The sequence below is a fragment of the Phaenicophaeus curvirostris genome, chromosome 1, assembly GCF_032191515.1.
Source record: "Phaenicophaeus curvirostris isolate KB17595 chromosome 1, BPBGC_Pcur_1.0, whole genome shotgun sequence".
Taxonomy (NCBI): Eukaryota; Metazoa; Chordata; class Aves; order Cuculiformes; family Cuculidae; genus Phaenicophaeus; species Phaenicophaeus curvirostris.
This window is the reverse complement of record NC_091392.1, coordinates 148,283,580-148,302,216: the sequence shown is the minus strand read 5'-3', so window position 1 is coordinate 148,302,216 and position 18,637 is coordinate 148,283,580. Positions and strand designations below refer to the sequence as shown.

The 18,637-nt window shown below is 40.7% G+C and overlaps 1 protein-coding gene across 7 annotated transcripts in view; it reads right to left on the bottom strand.

The window, feature by feature from the left end:
• Positions 1–18,637, bottom strand: part of SYTL2 (synaptotagmin like 2) — a 64,376-nt gene that overhangs the window by 9,484 nt on the left and 36,255 nt on the right. For 3 of the 7 annotated variants that reach the window (XM_069878375.1, XM_069878368.1, XM_069878383.1), the window contains 7 exons: positions 14,755–14,827; positions 14,080–14,179; positions 12,148–13,035; positions 8,933–9,004; positions 3,073–3,174; positions 2,060–2,113; positions 806–853 (listed from right to left, as the gene is read on the bottom strand). In XM_069878375.1, coding sequence (XP_069734476.1) covers positions 806–853; positions 2,060–2,113; positions 3,073–3,174; positions 8,933–9,004; positions 12,148–13,035; positions 14,080–14,179; positions 14,755–14,827 — 1,337 coding nt within the window. The other 4 variants (XM_069878340.1, XM_069878356.1, XM_069878349.1 and 1 more) reach the window with 2 other exon arrangements.

Genomic DNA, 18,637 nt, shown 5'->3' with positions numbered 1-18,637 from the left:
AAACATTTTCAGTTTGCCCTCTAGATTTTCTTCCTAGAACAAGGATAAGTGCACTCACGCACTACCCCTACAGCCATTGACATTACAGTCATCATAAGGTTCTTGGTAAGAAGTTTGTATACAAACAAACTCTTTTTAATTTAACAACAATAGGAATGTTCATGTAAATCAAGCAATTTTTAGACACGAACTCAGAAGTTTCAAGTATTCCTATTTAATTATAAGATGCTTATCTCATTCGGGATGCAAGTTTTTTTGCAGCCCATCTTTTCAACTTTTGTATCCCCCTACTGAACTTCCATGTTCTCTCCCTGCACAAAGTTTAACTGCATGAACAAGTCTTGCAAAAATCTAGGTTGCAGTGAGCCCCTAATTCTCAGAATTTCCCATGCTCCAACCCCACTTATATTTAATAATGTACTAAATTTCTGTATCTTTGGGCTGGATACATATTGTGAAAACAACCAATACTGACTATCATATGATAGGTAATTATTTGGCAGCAAACATCCAGCTATGGGGGCACATGCCTATTCCATAAAAGGAAACACTGCATACATGCAGGGATTGTTTCAAAGGCAAAGTGAGTTAAGTTTTTCCAAAGCTTTTGCTATTGAAGTTCACGTGGTGCTCAACCAATCAGTTATTGCCAGCAAGCAGTTAGATGCAGCTTTTCAACTAAGCAAGTAGCTAGTCCAGATGTATAACGCATTAGTTTTTAAATAAAAAAGGATTTTTAATGTATTAGTTTAAATATCAGCAGAGAAGTCTCTCTGTTGTCTGTGAGAAGAATCCTATTACTCACTTCCCGCTGCATTTTCATTCCTCTCTTGATGTTGACCAAGTTTTGGACCTGCTCATGCAGTATTGACAAAAGTCGTTCAGTAGCACAAACAGCTTTGCAATGTTACAAATAATATACTATATATATGGGGAGGTTTTGGCCTCCCCAGGCCTCATACGTGTTTATGTTTTGCACTGTACTCCACCTTTGTGGAACAGGATCATAACAAAGGTAACATGAGTGTACAAGCTAAGCAAAGCAAAAATATTACTTAATACTATTTTCAAGAGAACTTGCCTTACTTTGTAGAGCTATCAATTTAGCTGACTTTGTCGTGTTTTCAGGTCTTCATTCTTAACAAATTTAACTCATCCCCCCTTTTCAGACAAATGTCTTTATATTCCATACTGAATGTATAATATACTTTCAGTATGGGGTCCCCATTTGAAAGAAAAGTATAATACGGTGCCTAAGTCTTGTTAATTTACTAGATATTGCATGCACCCTATTATGCTATGATCACCCTGTTATACTACAGGCTACTAACATGCAAAGTGCTTTAAAGCATCTAAAACATGACAATAAATGCAGTTCAGCACAACTGTTTGTTTAAAATTGTGGTGCCATAATGCAGTAAATAATTTTGTGTTATATTCTACCATATTCAGTGTTATTTGATTGCTTTCTATTGCATTCATCCTCACATGTTCTTGGAGCAAGTTTGCTCTTATTTTGCTCAGATTTGGCATTTCTAAAGGCATACAGAAAAATTTAACTCTAAGGCATCTATAATGCACTAATGGGTTGATGGTACCAACAGCAGCTGATCTAGCATTTCATCTGTTGCTTGGAGTAATTGCACTTTGCTGGATTGATACAGTGATTATGAGAGAGGTTCATTTTCAACCGAAACACTCTGAAGAGTGTTTTGTATAAGCAAAAGTCATCTTGCATCTTGTTGAAAAAACAAATTCAATGCCTACTTAAGCCAAGTCTTTCAAGTGAGCTGATGTTCCAAGCTCTCAATGATTTCAGTAGTTGTTTCAAAGGTCAATATAATATACTAGTAGGTGGCACAGAGATTCTACAGATATAACATAAGTATATTCCTTAAGAATAAAACACCACAACAAACTCTGCAAAAGCATTTAAGTCATGCTCAAGTTAATCCAATCTAAAAGTGCAATACAATTCATAGTTTCATAACTCCTTTACTAGCAAGCAGAGGCTATTGAAAAAACAACAAAATCTCATGCAGACACAAAAGATATTTACCATCTTCAGCACTAAGAGCTAATTCTTCCTTTGGCTTATTTATTTTTCCTTTATCTGTGCAGGGAAAAAGTAACACAAGGTTAGAAATTTTGCTGTTCAGCATAATAAAATGGATGGCAGTAGCAATCACAGAATTAAAAGTAACGAGGACAACTCCCCCAAACAAACCAACAGAGCCACAGGAATGGTTAAATTCAAGAGGTGCTTTCTACTTCACACACTACTTCAAGCCTGTATGGAAGCAGCAGTCCCATGTTGACTCTATCAGTGCGCTCTTACAACAATGTTAGTGCATACCTAAAACCTAGAAACTGGTTAGAAGCAAGCAATAGCATAAGAAATATTAGAAGAGTAATTTTCCAACAACAGCCAACATCTTTCAAAATCTACACTTCCACGCTTCAGTTCACAAATGTAAATTCAGCTTCCGTTTTCCCCATTAGACATGGGATAAGCACGAAAAACAAGGGCAGGGTGAAGGGAGAAAGGAATACTAATTAAAAAAAAATTTTTGGAGGCTACAGATGGAAATAAAGAATGAATACTAAGTACAGTCTTGCCTCACTGTAGTCTCTTAAAGCGAGTTTGATGTATTAACTTCTAGACTACATAGGTGAAACACTACTCAAATAAGAATTTTTTCATATTTCCACTGCCTACTGACTTGACTCAAGCAAGCAGGCAGGGAAGCTGTGGCTCATTACTGATCTGGGTAGCTGCAAATACTTTCAGTATTGAAAACTTCCTCACTATCCAAGAAACAGTTCATCGCTAATTAACACAGTGCATTTTTGGAAGATGTCTGCTTTGTAGACCAGCGTTGTTCCAGTTTTTGTGTTAATTCTGAACACTAAGCCATATGAGAAAAGAAATCAGTTTTATAGTACGCAATCCATACTGCTTCTTGAGAAGCAAAGATAAAACCACAAATTAGTAAAGCTGTATTAGACCAGTGTGAACATATTCGAGCCAAACTGGGGGTCATGGGAGACACACGCAAGCTTTGTGCTCACTTGAGGTGGCTGATGGAATGTCCTCTAGACTTTTGGAAGGTATTTTCCTATCTGCACTCCTTTTCAAAGCCATCACAACAGGATTTAATTCTTCTTCTGAACCTGTTATGAGACAAAACACATGAACACTGCACACACAAACATGCCATTTCAAGCAAGTCACTAAAAAACCCCAGTGACGTCACATGACACTCTATTTTGACTTTTAGCAAAGCAGTGAACATTCAATGAAATCACAAAATAAATCCAAAATAAACAAAACAAATGTCTAATATTAGTGTCCATTTGCTCTCTCTGAATTCTCTCAGCCATCAGTAGAGAGAGGCGGTTGGCTGATTTCCTCTGTGTAGGTATTGCTGTCTGTACTGACTAATAAGGAGGTTTAGGGAGAGTATCACTCATCTTAAGTGTCCAAGATCAACAGGGGATATACTCAGACTTTAGCCATTTTGTAACCATCTTGTTACAGAGCAGCATAAAAAAGTTAATAGCTTTAGTTTTTCCTCTGTGTGTCTATTTTCTCCTCCCCAGTGAAAGTCACTGTGTTTCTATACTTGAGTAACAACCACAAAAAAAACCCAACTGCGGAGAGTTTTGGATCCCTGAATTTATGCAATTGTCTCCAAGGGCAGAATCAAGACACACATACCTCCTTCAGAAACCCTCAAGGCCCTCTCCCCTCCCTACTTCACTTTCCTCCCCATCAGTCCACCAACCAGGCCCTATGGACAGCAATTATGGGTAAAAAGAAATTGTTTCATTTATCCTCATTTGTCTTGAGTTTTCACTGGCTTACATTGTAATCTCTCTTTCAAAATAGGCTCAAGAGTAAGTTAGTGGCACTAGAAATGTCACATAATTCTCAGATTCTCTAGTTGAATAAAACAGGAACAAATTAAAAAGTTTAAATTATCTCTTCTGCATTAAGCTCTCCGATGACTACTGCACACGATACATTGACTAGAGCTGCCATTCAACCAAATAAGGAGAATCCTGGTAAACAGATCACTTTATTTACATGGCCACTGCCTGATGCAACAGGCAGCAACAATAAATTAAGTAGCACAGAGCATCAGTATTGACTACCCATCCAGCAATTCCACTGATAAATATTTACTTTTGAAGACAAACTGGTCAAACTAAAGAATGAACTCAGTCAAGATACTGACATTTTTTCCTCTTTTAATCCAGGATATTTAAAAGAAATACCAAGTTTTGAGTGTTACAATGTTACTAATATGAAGATGATATCACAAGGGAGGAAGAAAAGGGTAAATCATGAAGCCTCTTGCGATTAATTCATGCCACTAAACTCCCCTTACCAAAAAGGCTTACCCAAAGGTAGTACGTGCTTGTCAAACACTTTCTAATTAAAGGAATTCATTCGTTCTTCCCAAACAAATATCCAAAGAATTCAAATAAGGAGTATTACATAGACTTTTGATTAACATATTTCAAGTTGGCTATAAAAAAACTGTAGCCTCTTTAACAACCCAGCACCACAAATTTTAGAAATCAAATGGCTCACAAACTGAACTTCCGGTTTGAGAGAGGCAATCGGAGTTTTCATATGAAAATCTGAATCCCAAATTTGAGCCATCCTCTTCCACTTCATCACTATCCTCAGGCTGAGACGTTAGGCAGAGTTGAGTGCCTTCTGGCTGGAGAGAGTCGCTCTCATCCTTAAGTGGTGTGCTTGCTCTTCTGAATTTCAGTTGTGCTTTAAATTCTGAATTATTCACAGAGTCATCCAAGGATGTATTTTCACCTCTCCTTCCTTCTTCATTTATCTCAAATGGCTTGTTTGTAATCATATTGGTCTGTCCTTCCAAGGGAGAGAGACCAACTGGAACCATGTTTCTCTTTTCTGTCTTATTAATAGCTCCATTCCCTCTGGGGAGATCAGAAGCTTCAATTTCACTTACAGCAAGATCATTCACTGAAGTTCTGGTATTCTGTTCAAGAGGTCTGCCTTTGGTAGCTATCCTCATCTGTGTCTGATAGCTACTTAAAGCACTATATGGCTGTGACATTGTCACAAATAGAGTCGCTTTTTGTGATGGAAACAAGCAAGAAACATTTGGGGATTGTATATGTAACCCTCTGGATATCGGAGAAGAAATTTCAGATGCTTCTTGCAGTAGTTTTTCTAAAGAGCTACTGAATTCACCAAATTTTGCAGTATTTGAAACAGAAGTCTTTTCTATTGTTTCTTGTATTTCACAGGAACAGTCTCTCTCTTGTTGATGTGGAGCAGGCATACTTTGACCTTGCATTTTCTTGTCCATATTTTTCAGCACAGAAGCTGGTGTTTCAGAGACCTTATCTGGTAGCTTCTGCAAATTAACATCAAGCACTCCACATTCAGACTTGGACAATGCAGATCTTTCAACACTTTCTCTGCTTTCCTGCAGCAACTCACCATCATGCTCGTAAGTCACGCTTTCAGCTTCCACCTCCACAGTTCTCTGGACTGTGTTGTTAGCACGCTTTGGTTTAGCAGGTGGCGTTTCAGAGGCCTCCTCCAGCAGTTTGTCCAAAGTAGAAGTCAAGCCACTGACCTTGGATGGGGCAACAGACTTCTCTATGGTCTCTCTGATTTCCTGCAGCAATTCCCCGTTACGATCACAAGTTGTGCTTCTAGCTTCAATCTCCACAGTTCTCTGGACTATGCCATCAGCACACTTTGGTTTAGCAGGTGGCATTTCAGAGGCCTCCTTCAGCAGTTTCTCCAAAGCAGAAGTCAAGCCACTGACCTTGGATGGAGCAACGGACTTCTCTATGGTCTCTCTGATCTCCTGTGGTGACTCTCCATCACGTTCATAGATCATGCTTTCAACTTCCACCTCCACAGTTCTCTGGACTGTGTTGTCGGCACACTTTGTCTTAGCAGGTGGCGTTTCAGAGGCCTCCTCCAGCAGCTTCTCTAAAGCAGTAGTCAAGCTGTTTACCTTAGATGGGGCAGTAGACTTTTCTATGGCCTCTCTGATCTCCTGTGGTGACTCACCATCACGCTCATAGGTCATGCTTGTAACTTTGATCTCCGCAGTTCTCTGGATTGTATTACCAGCACACTTCGGGTTAGGAGGGAGCATTTCAGAGGCCTCCTCCAGCAGTTTGTCCAAAGCAGAAGTCAAGCCACTGACCTTGGATGGAGCAACGGACTTCTCTATGGTCTCTCTGATTTCCTGTGCCAATTCCTCATTATGATCATAAGTTGTGCTTCTAGCTTTCATCTCCACAGTTCTCTGGACTGTGTTGTCAGCACGGTTTGGTTTAGGAGGCAACGTTTCAGAGGCCTCCATCAGTTTCTCTAAAGCAGAGGTCAAGCCACTGGCTTTGTATGGGACATAGGATTTTTCTATTATTTCTCTGATTTCCTCTGGCAACTCTCCACCACGCTCATAGGTCATGCTTTCAACTTCCATCTCCACAGTTCTCTGGACTGTTCCATCAGCACACTTCAGTTTAGCAGCTGGCATTTCAGAGGCCTCCTCCAGTAGTTTCTCCAAAGCAGAAGTCAAGCCACTGACCTTGGATGGAGCAATGGACTTCTCTATGGTCTCTCTGATTTCCCGTGGCAATTCCCCATTACAATCATAAGTTGTGCTTCTAGCTTCCATCTCCACAGTTCTCTGGACTGTGTTGTCAGCACGCTTTGGTTTAGGAGGTGGCATTTCAGAATCCTCCTTCAGCAGTTTCTCTAAAGCAGAATTCAAGCCACTGACCTTGGAGGGGGCAAAGGATTTTTCTATGGTCTCGTTGACCTCTTCAGGCTGACCAGTATCTTCTTGGCACATTGATTCTACACTAAAATTCATTTGCGATATACCATTTGTGCCATCTGATGTTTTCATTCCCACCTTTCTATACTCAGAAGGGTGAAATGCAATGGTTTCTCGGAGCAGATTCTGCAAACCAGCTTGAGGCCTCTGAGAACCCTTCAGAGTGTCAGCCTTGTCTGCTGCCTGATGTTGTAGACAGAAAGGTTCAAATTCCCTGAACAGTTTCCTGAGGCTTTTTACATTTCCATGCTCATCTGTAGACAATACACTCACTTTTGCTATGCTTTTGCTTATTTCTTCTTTTTGATCAGCAGGAGAAATATCATGACTCTGTTCTACTGTTCTTTCAGAAACCCTGCACTGATTTGAGTGAAAAGTTGGCCCTTTCAAAATGTTTTCTTTCAGTTTCAAGCTAGATGACATCTCAGAGGCCTCCATTTCTAACGTTTTTAGGCTTAATTTAAACACATCAAGCTCAGCCTTAGGTAGAACCACCTTATCCACAGTCTCTTCAACTTCTCCTTTGTCAAGTTTGATATCTAATGGAGTAGTCTTTTTCTCCTCTTTTTCTAGAGGTAAATATAGCCAATTGTCTACTGCTGTCTCCTTTAAAGCATCTTTATCACCAGCTGATTGGAACAACTGCAAGGAAACATTATGTTCTTTTGGTGAAATGATACTTTTTTCTACATATTCTTTAACTTCTTGCTCTGGAAGACCCATCTTTTCCGGGGCTTTTGAAATAATTGGTTTTCTGCCCAGCTGGACAGAGTCTGTATTTTTTATATTGAGATTTTTTAGGGTAGCAGATCCTAGAGGAAGTTCGCATGAGACAGAAACTGTTTTCTGGTATTTTTCTCTCTCTGCTGTTTGAGTTTGTTGTTGAATTAACTCTTCCTTGCTCACATTATCTCTGCCCTTCCCTTCCTCCAATTTTCTTTCATAGGCTATTGAACTAGTATTATTTGGCAAAGAAACACCTCCCCTATCAATGCCACTCTGTAATTTAACTCTGGTATCCCAGAAGTTTCTCAGACTCTGGAACTGTGAAGGATCTGAAATTTGGTCCTTGGACTTTTCATTCATTTTTTCTTTTAAAGACAAAACCTGGAAGTGAGGCTTCTGTTGGGAACAAGCAACAACTTTTCCATTAAGTGTTTCTTTGCTCTCTGGGTAAGGTGAAGTGGCAGCAACACTTGGCTGCAAGTTACTGGCTTTTGGCAATTTTGTGTATTTATTAACTTCGTTAGGTGGATGTGTTCTTTCTGGTTTTTCAGATGCCTGGCGTGGGCCTTCATTTCTTGAAGCCTGGCTTGCACATCTCAGTTCAGCATTTCTTAACATATTCTTGCTTTGATCATCCAGTCCATTAGATAGGTATTCTGCAGTTGGTTTTATTTTATCACTTTCTCCGAGGCCTTTTAATGCACCATCACCTGATGCATTAATCTTGATACTAATGTCTTTCTCTTCACTGCTGGGGATAGTTTTATCCCTTTCCCAGAATGCTCTGATCTCCCTTATTCTTCTTTTTTCTTGTAGTGCCTTCTCTGATTCACATTTCTGAGTTGGCAGCTTCTGTTCCTGATATTCCAAGAGATTTGATTTTTTATTTTGTTGCTCGATTTCATGACCATGTTCTTTTTCTTCATGTCTTGTACAGTCAAATTGAGTTAGTGATTTGTCATTTTGCTCCTCGTTCTCTTCCTTAGGTTTCATCCTCTCTTTTATCAGCTGTATATCTTCTGAAATAAATGATGTACGTGAAATAGTGTTCTGGTTTTTAATCTTTCTAAATGTTAACTCTTCTGCAGCTTCTGTTTTTCCATCCACGCTAGACCCACTGTGTTCTGTAGGAAGAACTGTTGTTCTGGCTGAGAGGTCCACTTTTTCTGTAGGTTCCCTGCCTTGGGATCTAGCTGATACATGTTTCCTATCTTCAGTACCAGAACTTCTTCTAAACAAATCTAAGACTTTTGATAGAGATTCATCAGCCACTTTCATGAGTTCATCAGCATGCTTGTCAGGCTTGAAAGTGGTTTTAGCATCTTGCTCCTCAACAAGATCAGGCTTACCTTGTTGAAGACTTGTAGAATGAGTATTTGACACCTCATGTGCTTCTGTCTTAGCAGAAAGTTGATGTTCACCTACAATGCAAACACACTTATCAGAGTTAGGAATCAGACACATGACTCTACGAAGGTTTGATCTACCATGAAAAATCCCTCAGATTTTTTTTTCTAAGCTGCTAGCAGAGAAAAAAGTCCTCTGTCCTTGTGTTTTTGGAAAGAACTATACTGCAAGCAATAGGATGAAAAAAAAATTCCAATGCTGAGATATCCTACTGGAAGATTAATCATATTACTTTTGAGGATGCGAGTGGATAAGATTGGTTACCCCCTTTCTAAAGGAAATGGCTACATTGAAGAGGGTAGAGTCAGGCTTGGAGAGGGAATGACAGGAACCAGATGGACTGATGGGACAACAACCCAGCATATTTGTGTTTAGTCCTATGAGCAAATTCCCAAGTCAAACTCACAACTGGATGACTACCAAGAACAGGCAGCAGCAGTACACCAGAAATTCATCAGTTTCCATGTGGACAGATCTAGTAAGCCTTATGACAAGAATTTTATCCAAAAGCCAACACTTCACCTTCATTATTCTCAGTAAAGGTGCTTATCCAGATGCTGATCCAATTGTTAATTCTTAAGAATGACAACAGAATAGAATCTAAAAAAAACTGACTACATTAGAGCATTAAAGTACGAGGTTCCTGGAGTGCGTGGGAGACAACTTCCTCGCACAACTGGTGAATGAACCCACAAGGGAGGGTGCCCTCCTAGACCTGCTGTTGGTGAATGGAGAAGGCCTTGTAGGGGATGTGGCGGTAGGTGGACGCCTAGGACTAAGCGACCATGAGATGATAAAATTTTCTGTTCTAGGTGAAGTGAAGAGGGTGGTTAGCAAGACGGTAGCATTAAATTTCCAGAGGGCAGACTTTGATCTCTTCAGCAGGCTGGTTGGTGAAGTCTCATGGGAGACAGTACTCAAGGGCAAGGGAGCCCAGGAGGGCTGGGAGCTCTTCAAAAGGGTGGTCCTAGCAGCTCAGGAGAAAGCCATCCCCGTGGTCCGGAAAAAAAGCCGGCAGGGGAGAAAGCCAGCTTGGTTGAATAGAGAGATCTTGAGGGATATCAAGAAGAAGAGAAATGTTTATGGCCTCTGGAAGAAGGGACAGGCCTCTTGGGTGGACTACAGGAGGGAAGTGAGATTGTGTAGGGAAAAAATCAGAAGGGCTAAGGCTCAGCTAGAAATTGGATTGGCCAAGTCAGTGAAAGATAACAAAAAAATCTTTCTACAAATATATAAATAATAAAAGGCGGACTAGGGAGACCATACAGTCCCTATTGGACACAGAAGGAACAACAGTAACAGGGGATGAGGAAAAGGCCGAGGTACTTAATGCCTTCTTTGCCTCAGTCTTTAGTCGTAAGGAGGGTCGTTCCGTCTGTGTACTAACCCAGGAACTAGAGGAGCATAATGAGGCTCCCATGATCCAAGAGGAGGTGGTCAGAGCCTTGCTAGCCCGACTGGACAGCCACAAGTCTATGGGGCCGGACAGGATTCACCCTAGGGTACTAAAGGAGCTGGTGGATGTGCTGGCCAAACCCCTTTCCATCATCTTCCAACAGTCCTGGAAGACTGGGGAAGTCCCACTGGACTGGAGGCTGGCTGATGTTGTGCCCATCTACAAAAAGGGCCGCAGGGAGGACCCAGGAAACTACAGGCCTGTCAGTCTGACCTCAGTGCCAGGGAAAGTCATGGAGCAGGTGATCTTGAGTGCTATCATGAAGCACATGCAAGAGAACCGGGTGATCAGGCCCAGTCAACATGGGTTCACAAAAGGCAGGTCTTGCCAGACTAACCTGATCGCCTTCTATGACAAAGTGACTCGGCTGCTGGATGAGGGAAAGGCTGTGGATGTGGTCTTCCTGGACTTCAGCAAAGCCTTTGACACAGTTTCTCACAACATTCTGCTTGAGAAACTGTCAGCCTCTGGCCTGGACAGGCGCACACTCTCCTGGGTGGAAAACTGGTTGGATGGCCAGGCCCAGAGAGTGGTGGTAAATGGTGTGAAATCCAGCTGGAGGCCAGTGACAAGTGGGGTTCCCCAGGGCTCAGTGCTGGGTCCAGCCCTGTTCAATGTCTTCATCAATGATCTGGATGAAGGCATCGAGTGCACCCTGAGCAAGTTTGCGGACGACACTAAGCTGGGTGGAAGGGAAGTGTCGATCTGCTGGAGGGTCGGGAGGCTCTGCAAAGGGATCTGAACAGGCTGGATCGCTGGGCTGAGTCCAATGGCATGAGGTTTAACAAGGCCAAATGCCAGGTCCTGCACTTGGGGCACAACAACCCTATGCAGTGCTACAGACTAGGAGAAGTCTGTCTAGAAAGCTGCCTGGAGGAGAGGGACCTGGGGGTGTTGGTTGACAACCGACTGAATATGAGCCAGCAGTGTGCCCAGGTGGCCAAGAAGGCCAATGGCATCTTGGCTTGTATCAGAAACGGTGTGACCAGCAGGTCCAGGGAGGTTATCCTCCCTCTGTACTCGGCACTGGTGAGACCGCTCCTCGAATCCTGTGTTCAGTTCTGGGCCCCTCACCACAAGAAGGATGTTGAGGACCTGGAGAGAGTCCAGAGAAGGGCAACAAAGCTGGTGAAAGGGCTGGAGAACAGGCCTTATGAGGAGCGGCTGAGAGAGCTGGGGTTGTTTAGCCTGGAGAAGAGGAGGCTGAGGGGAGACCTCATTGCTCTCTACAACTACCTGAAAGGAGGTTGTAGAGAGGAGGGTGCTGGCCTCTTCTCCCAAGTGACAGGGGACAGGACAAGAGGGAATGGCCTCAAGCTCCGCCAGGGGAGGTTTAGGCTAGACGTTAGGAAAAAATTCTTTACAGAAAGGGTCATTGGGCACTGGAACAGGCTGCCCAGGGAGGTGGTTGAGTCACCTTCCCTGGAGGTGTTTAAGGCACGGGTGGATGAGGTGCTGAGGGATATGGTTTAGTGTTTGATGGGAACGGTTGGACTCGATGATCCAGTGGGTCTCTTCCAACCTGGTTATTCTGTGATTCTGTGAAAAAAAGTTACTTAGAATTCTAATTCTGCAGTATGTAGCACATTCCCACTATTTCTGTTCCCTAGTTGTTAATTCCTAGATACAAGTGATTTAAACATTAATGAATATGTGCTATATGCTATTGCATTCTGTTTGTCACTCCTATTAGCCTCTTACCAGTAAAGTTTTTGTGTGACTTTGATTCATGGCTCGAGAACTGGTTGGCTTTATTTTCATGTGTCTCATCAACACTCAGTTCATTATTGCTATTTGGCAGGACATTACTGGAGGTCTTCTGTGGAGTTTCAAGTTTCTTAGGAGTAACTGGTTTTGACTGCAAGGTTTCATTAACCAGGAAGACTGACTTATTAGTGTCACGCGGACTGGATGCTGATGCATCATCTTGTAAGCCATCTATTGTTTTTACTTGTAAAGCTGAACGCTTTACAGCAGAAATTTGCTTACTCCTAAACAAATCTGATCTAATAGCATCACTTCCACTACTCTTTATTTCATCAGATTCTAACAAATCAAACTCTCCCTTTTCTCTGCCATGGTGTAGTTGTGGGCTTTGTAGAGGTTTTCCTTTATCTGTGCTGGATGAGAACCTCACTTGTTTTAGTTTTTCTAGTGAAATTTGTGTGGAGTCTTCCACTTTTTGTGTGGAGTCTTCCACTTCTTCCCCAAGAGAGTTCTTCTCAACCTCTCTTTCAAAGATAGTACCAGTAGGAAGAGCATTTTTTTTCTGAACATCTAACATCTGACTAACACGAACTTCTGAGTCAGTGGAACTCGAACTTGAAGTGCGCTTCAGAATGCCTCTGGGTGGTGTACCAATGCCATTAACCTTCTCAGTCCGTTTGGCTGGTTTTGGAACAAAGTCTTCTCTTTGTGACACGGGATCTGTTGCTTTGTGAATTAATTTTCTGGCTTTTGGGACAGGATGCTTAACTAGCCTTTTCTGTGATTCATCAGGAGGTTCTACAAAAGGCTTCTTCGGTTTCTCCGTTTCATCATTTTCTAAATTTGGTTTAGGTTGGCTCTCTTCTGAGGGTGATAAAATTTCTGTAAGACATATACAGAGAAGAAATCATAACTTTACATGACATTCATCTGCATAAACAAGGATGGTATGACACAGTATAGATCTAGAATGAGGTGTTTATATTGGTTTACTAAAACCACCTGCAGTAAAACACAGGAGGAAATTCAGCACAGGTGGGAATTCAACACAGGTGTTGATTTCATTTCTATGTAACAGGAATATTTATCAGACAAAATTATACAGTTATTTCTTATTCTAGAAATATTAATTATTTGATGATTCCAAAGACAGAGAGCACACCGCATTTCTGATCAGAATTATTCCCGCAGGAGACAAATTTCACAGGGAAGGGAAGCTTTTGAATAAGCATACACCTCTTCAGGTTCAGAACATAAACAGCAACCGATAGAAATGGAAACAGGCTATCTCCACATTTATATGGAACAAGGTAAAATTCAGAAGTGATCTCCCAGTAGAGTGATGAAAATTTTTTATTCCTAATGTAAAAGTGTTCCTTTTTCCTGTTGGCAAGCTTCTAACAGAGACAGGAGGGCAATTTCCATTGCATGAACCTGTAAATTACAACTGCAAATGCCTGTACTGTGATATATCATCACCCATCTGCTTGCTTGACTGCAGATATATAAAAAAATAAATGTGACTGAGAAAAACAAAGGAAAAAAAAAATCAAAGGAAATTAGGCTTCTTCTGTTGAGCCAATACCAGCAATGACAGGAAGGTCATAAAGACATCTGTGCTCAAAATCAAGAGAATTTCCTAGTTCTTTTAAAAGTAATTCAGGACAAGCATCTCTCTCAGATCTACTACTTAATTCTGACTAGGATTGTGAGTAAAAGAAAGGAAGCAAACCCCACTTACTCACATAAACAGCCATTTCCTGAGTATATATACGTTCTACATGGGGTTTGAAATGAAATAGTTGGTTATTCCAAGCAGTTAAGATAAAACAGGTTTTGATATCTTACAGAAAGAAGTAATGAAAGTAAAAATAATTTATATATAATCCAGCAAGAAATTCACAGTCATATGCTAAGTACATTTACCCTTATTTGACATCTGAGGTAGAATGGCTAGTCTGTTTTCTGATTCCACACTGTTCAAGTTATCATCTGATGCAGCGGAATTAAATGGATTCCTCCTTTGCTAAAAAAAAAAAAAAAAAAATTATAATTTCAGCCAAACTATTATATCAGTACAGTCTCAACAAGATAAATGAAAATGCAGTGATTCCAATTGCCTTACTACCCTGTCAGCAAAGAATCTGAAAGCGTGCCTCTTAAATTGGGTATTTGACAAAAAATACACAAGGTAACTATCAGAAGTGCTAGTGACAGCCTCACCCCGTTCTTTTTGAAGTCACCAGTAGCAGAGATAAGACACCACTTGAAACAGCTCGGGATTTTCAAGTGTCTTTAAGTTAAACAATTTTATCTCACTTCTTGGACTTTTGAGATACTGGAACACAGAAAGACAGTTCTTGCCAGTGGCTGACAAGAACTGGAAATGATGTCAAGCACAGCTAGACACTGATTATAGCCATTATAGCCACTTTACTGTTGAACTTCGTGGTTTCCCATCTCTCCCTCCAAAACAAAAAGTGCTCATTTTTTCCCAACTTTTATCTTTTCTCCTCAAGCCTTTAATTATCTTTACCACTGAAGCAAAGAAACACACAAAATGTAAAAAACAACTTTTGCTGTATTCATTAACAATCATACCTTTGCTGGGGAGACTGTTATCTTCATAGATCTTTCCTCTGGTTTGTCTAACATAGAGGTTATTGGTTTAGAACTGCAAAGAAAAAGCATATAGCAACCTCAGCAAACAAGACATCACTTTAAGCCTTTTTCAAAAAGCGGAACATTTTTGTTTATACATACTCAAATATAGCTTCTTGGCAAATACAGTTTTCTGTTTAGCCTGTTCTCATCAGATTTAGTAGCAAACCTCTTTTCAATAGCAGGGGGATAGTCTTGCTGCTTTGTTTTCTTGCACAAAATTTCCTTGCCTGTTAAGGAATTCAATACAGCTTCTACTTGGCATAACAGAAACCATATTTTTGATACCTTTTAGATTTTTGAGCATGCTTTATGTAAATATAGCCACTCTCCAAATAATAACAGTGTTGCTGTCTCCATCCTTGTCCTGCATTTATACTTCTACAACTGAAATCAAAGGGTGAGGGAAGTGCCAAAACCTGATAAAAAGAGTTTTGCAAAACATCCATGTCGGAGAAGTCAGAGGAACCCTATCACCGCTATAGCAAAGACATGACATGCCACAGACAACAACACATGCCCTCAGAGGTACAGCTTATAAGCTATTATTTGAATTAAGATCTATAAAATCTGTGGGTTGATAGTATAAATGAAGTAAGGAATTGCTTTTGGTCTTTACTAAGCTTAGCCCAGGTAAGGAGAAAAACAACCAGAAGATACAGCTCCTATATTATATTAACAAATATTTAATCTATTTGCAGAACAACGCAAGGATTTTTTTTCCAAAATAATCAGATTTTTATAATTTGAGTTTATCTAAACATCTCGAATATGGTTTAGAGATTGGTGGGAATGGTTGGACTCCATGATCCGGTGGGTCTCTTCCAACCTGGTGATTCTAAGATTCTATGATTCTAAGTCAGATGTGGATTTAAACATGGTCTTCATATAACAGCCACATTCAGCATCTTATCTTTATATAGAAAATGCTGGCATGAATCAATTGACATGCTTATGATTTTGTGGATGGGGAAAACAATATAAGGCAGGAAAAATTAATATTTTCCAGGTAGGAGATGTGAACTCAGGCTAGGAAGGAAAGCAACTCCTGCAGTCTTCTTCTAATATAGCTATACAACCAGATTCCAATACTGGATTTTTCTTTGATCAATGATCTTTAGCATGGGTGAAAAGATGTTCAGATATCAATTGGTAAGAAGCAGAGCCAGAAGACAACGCTTTTGAGGACAAGAAAACAGCTCACAGCTCTAATCAAGTTCTAAGCTGAAACAAGAGCTGCCTCCTCAAAGGCCTCTCTAATGAGGTAACTGACAAAAGTCTGCACTGCTGAGGAGAGAACTTTCCCCTCTTCTCCAGGGTTCAGTACAATTAACCTCAAAGTGTAGAAAAACAGCATGGCAGCCACCCTGGAAAGGCTACCAGCATCTGAGAAGTGACATCACTTCCATTTTATAAATGGAAAAGCATCATTACAGAGAAGACGACACAGTAATGAGCAGCCTAAACATAAGGTTACGGAAAAAATACCACTTGTAAGCTGAGCTATAAATTTCTATATCTCTTCCCTGCTCTTTTGGTTCAACATGACCTTTAAGAAATATACAGCCATGCACAGTGCTACAAACTGAGTGTATGTGCTGATCTTGTAATGGAAACTCTCATGGATGAAAAAAATAAACTGTTCTTGTATCAATACTAACTGCAGCAGCCTCTTACATGCACACACCAGGTATAATATTATTATTGGTTTTATTCTTCTCTGATCCTAATAAGAAATGTTTTCTAGTTCTTAAAGAGCTCATATTGCAACTTTATTTTTAAAAATATCATTGCCCATTACAGTTTTTAACCTTCTTTCCAATACTTTAAAAAAAAGAAATTAAAAACTCCACGTCTATTAAAAAGAATCTTCATTCTGCTGAGCTGGAGTTTATGGTCTTGCTTTTATAAGCATTTGAGTTTGTGTTTTTGTTTTTACGAGCGCCTGTGTTCTCCTGCACTTCATGTCTCATCTACACCATCTACCACCCAACAGGACAAACACGATTTTGTTTTTTTAAGGTCTAGGGTCATGAATGCTTCAACCCTTCCCTTATTTTAAACAAGGAAAATATTGTTATGTACCCTGGACTGCAAGAAACTGATAAGACATTCTTCTGTTTGCAGTTATTGCAGGTGGGGAGGTAACTCTTTTAGGTCTCGTTGAACTCACACACAATCCCACAATATTTTAATGCAATGCTACTTCAGACTTATCATAGAACAATGAAAGTTAATTTGTCATTACATGCAGAAAACCCTGCTCTAAAGAAAATATAAGGTAGAGAAAAAAAAACTTCCACACAGACTGGACAGCAACCTAGAGGCAAAATGGCAAAGGCAGGAGCAGAGTTGGAAAAAGGAGTTACAGATTTACAGGGACTGGCAATACAATCTACTCCAAAACGACCTCTCATTCCAAAATATAAGCTTTCCTGGGCTTATCCTGAAGGGCAGAGAATCTGGAGTGAGTAAAGCTAGTGCAATTTAATGATACTCCATAAAAGTGTCCTTATCTATGTATTCCAGCACCATGTATTCCAGAAAATTAAATGGATTTTAAGAATTAGGGCTTTTGTGTAAGTTTTCACCTTGCGGAACTCTAGAATTCACATTTGTCACCTGTTCAAAGTAGGCTAAGAAAATTTTGAGGTCTAGGGAAGAAAACAACCTACAAATCTTAATTTGAAAGATAAAATCCCTGTAGTATTGCCCTCTTTTGTGATTCAGTATATGGACAAATGGTATCACTGAACAGAGGTAATATTGACAGTCTGAGTCACCCTAGGAAAACCTCTTTCTGTGCAAGACCACACCTTCGAAGGCACTCACACGCCTGGTCTGTAAAGGCTGTGGTATGCAAGGAAAGTACTACAGTGATATAACACCCAAGGAAAAAAAGTTGTTAATAGCTTCATTACTGAATTTAGACATTTGGGGCGTGGGGATGAAGATCAGTATGCTAATTTTAAAGAATACAGTTGTGGACTGATTACAGCTTCACCTAACCTAGGTGCAACCTGACTCAACATCAGCTGAACTGGCCCCAGGGCTAGATTTGATCCTCAGCAGGTTACAAACACAGATCTATCAGAACCGAACTTCCTTCCCATTCTGTAAGAATTGCTTTGGTTTAAGAATAGGACTGAGAACAAAAAAGATCTGGCTAATTTGTTATCACATATCTACTGGTCCAAATCCTCAGGTTAGCAGTTGTTCCATTTCTGCAAAGCCTGAAAGCCAATGCTGGCCTGAAGCCCACTGGATTAGGAAGAAGGGGGAGGGTGGGGGAGAGAAATCCCAAACCCTAAAACTCAAAGCTCCCACAAACCTACCCTTGAAGCAGCACTTTGAAATGTTCCAGGTGCCTGAACCACATGTAACATTGGCTCAATTTGAGCTGGCAGTGTGTGCTCGCAGCCCAGAAGGCCAACCATACCCTGAGCTGCATCAAAAGAAGCAAGGCCACCAGGTCGAGGGAAGTGATTCTGCCCCTCTATTCCTCCCTTTTGAGACCCCATCTGGAGTATTGTGTCCAGTTCTGGAATCTTCAGCATAAGAAGGATATGGAGCTGTTGGAATGGGTCCAGAGGAGCACTACAAGGATGATCACAGGGCTGGAGCCCTTCTCATATGAGGACAGGCAGGGAGAGTTGGGGTTGTTCAGCCTGGAGAAGAGAAGGCTCCAAGGAGATCTTATAGCAATCCTTCAGTACCTGAAGGGGGCCTACAAGAAAGCTGGGGAGGGACTGTTTACAAAGGCTTGTGGTGATAGGGGAATGGGTACAAACTGGAAGGGGCAGATTTAGACTGGACATTAGGA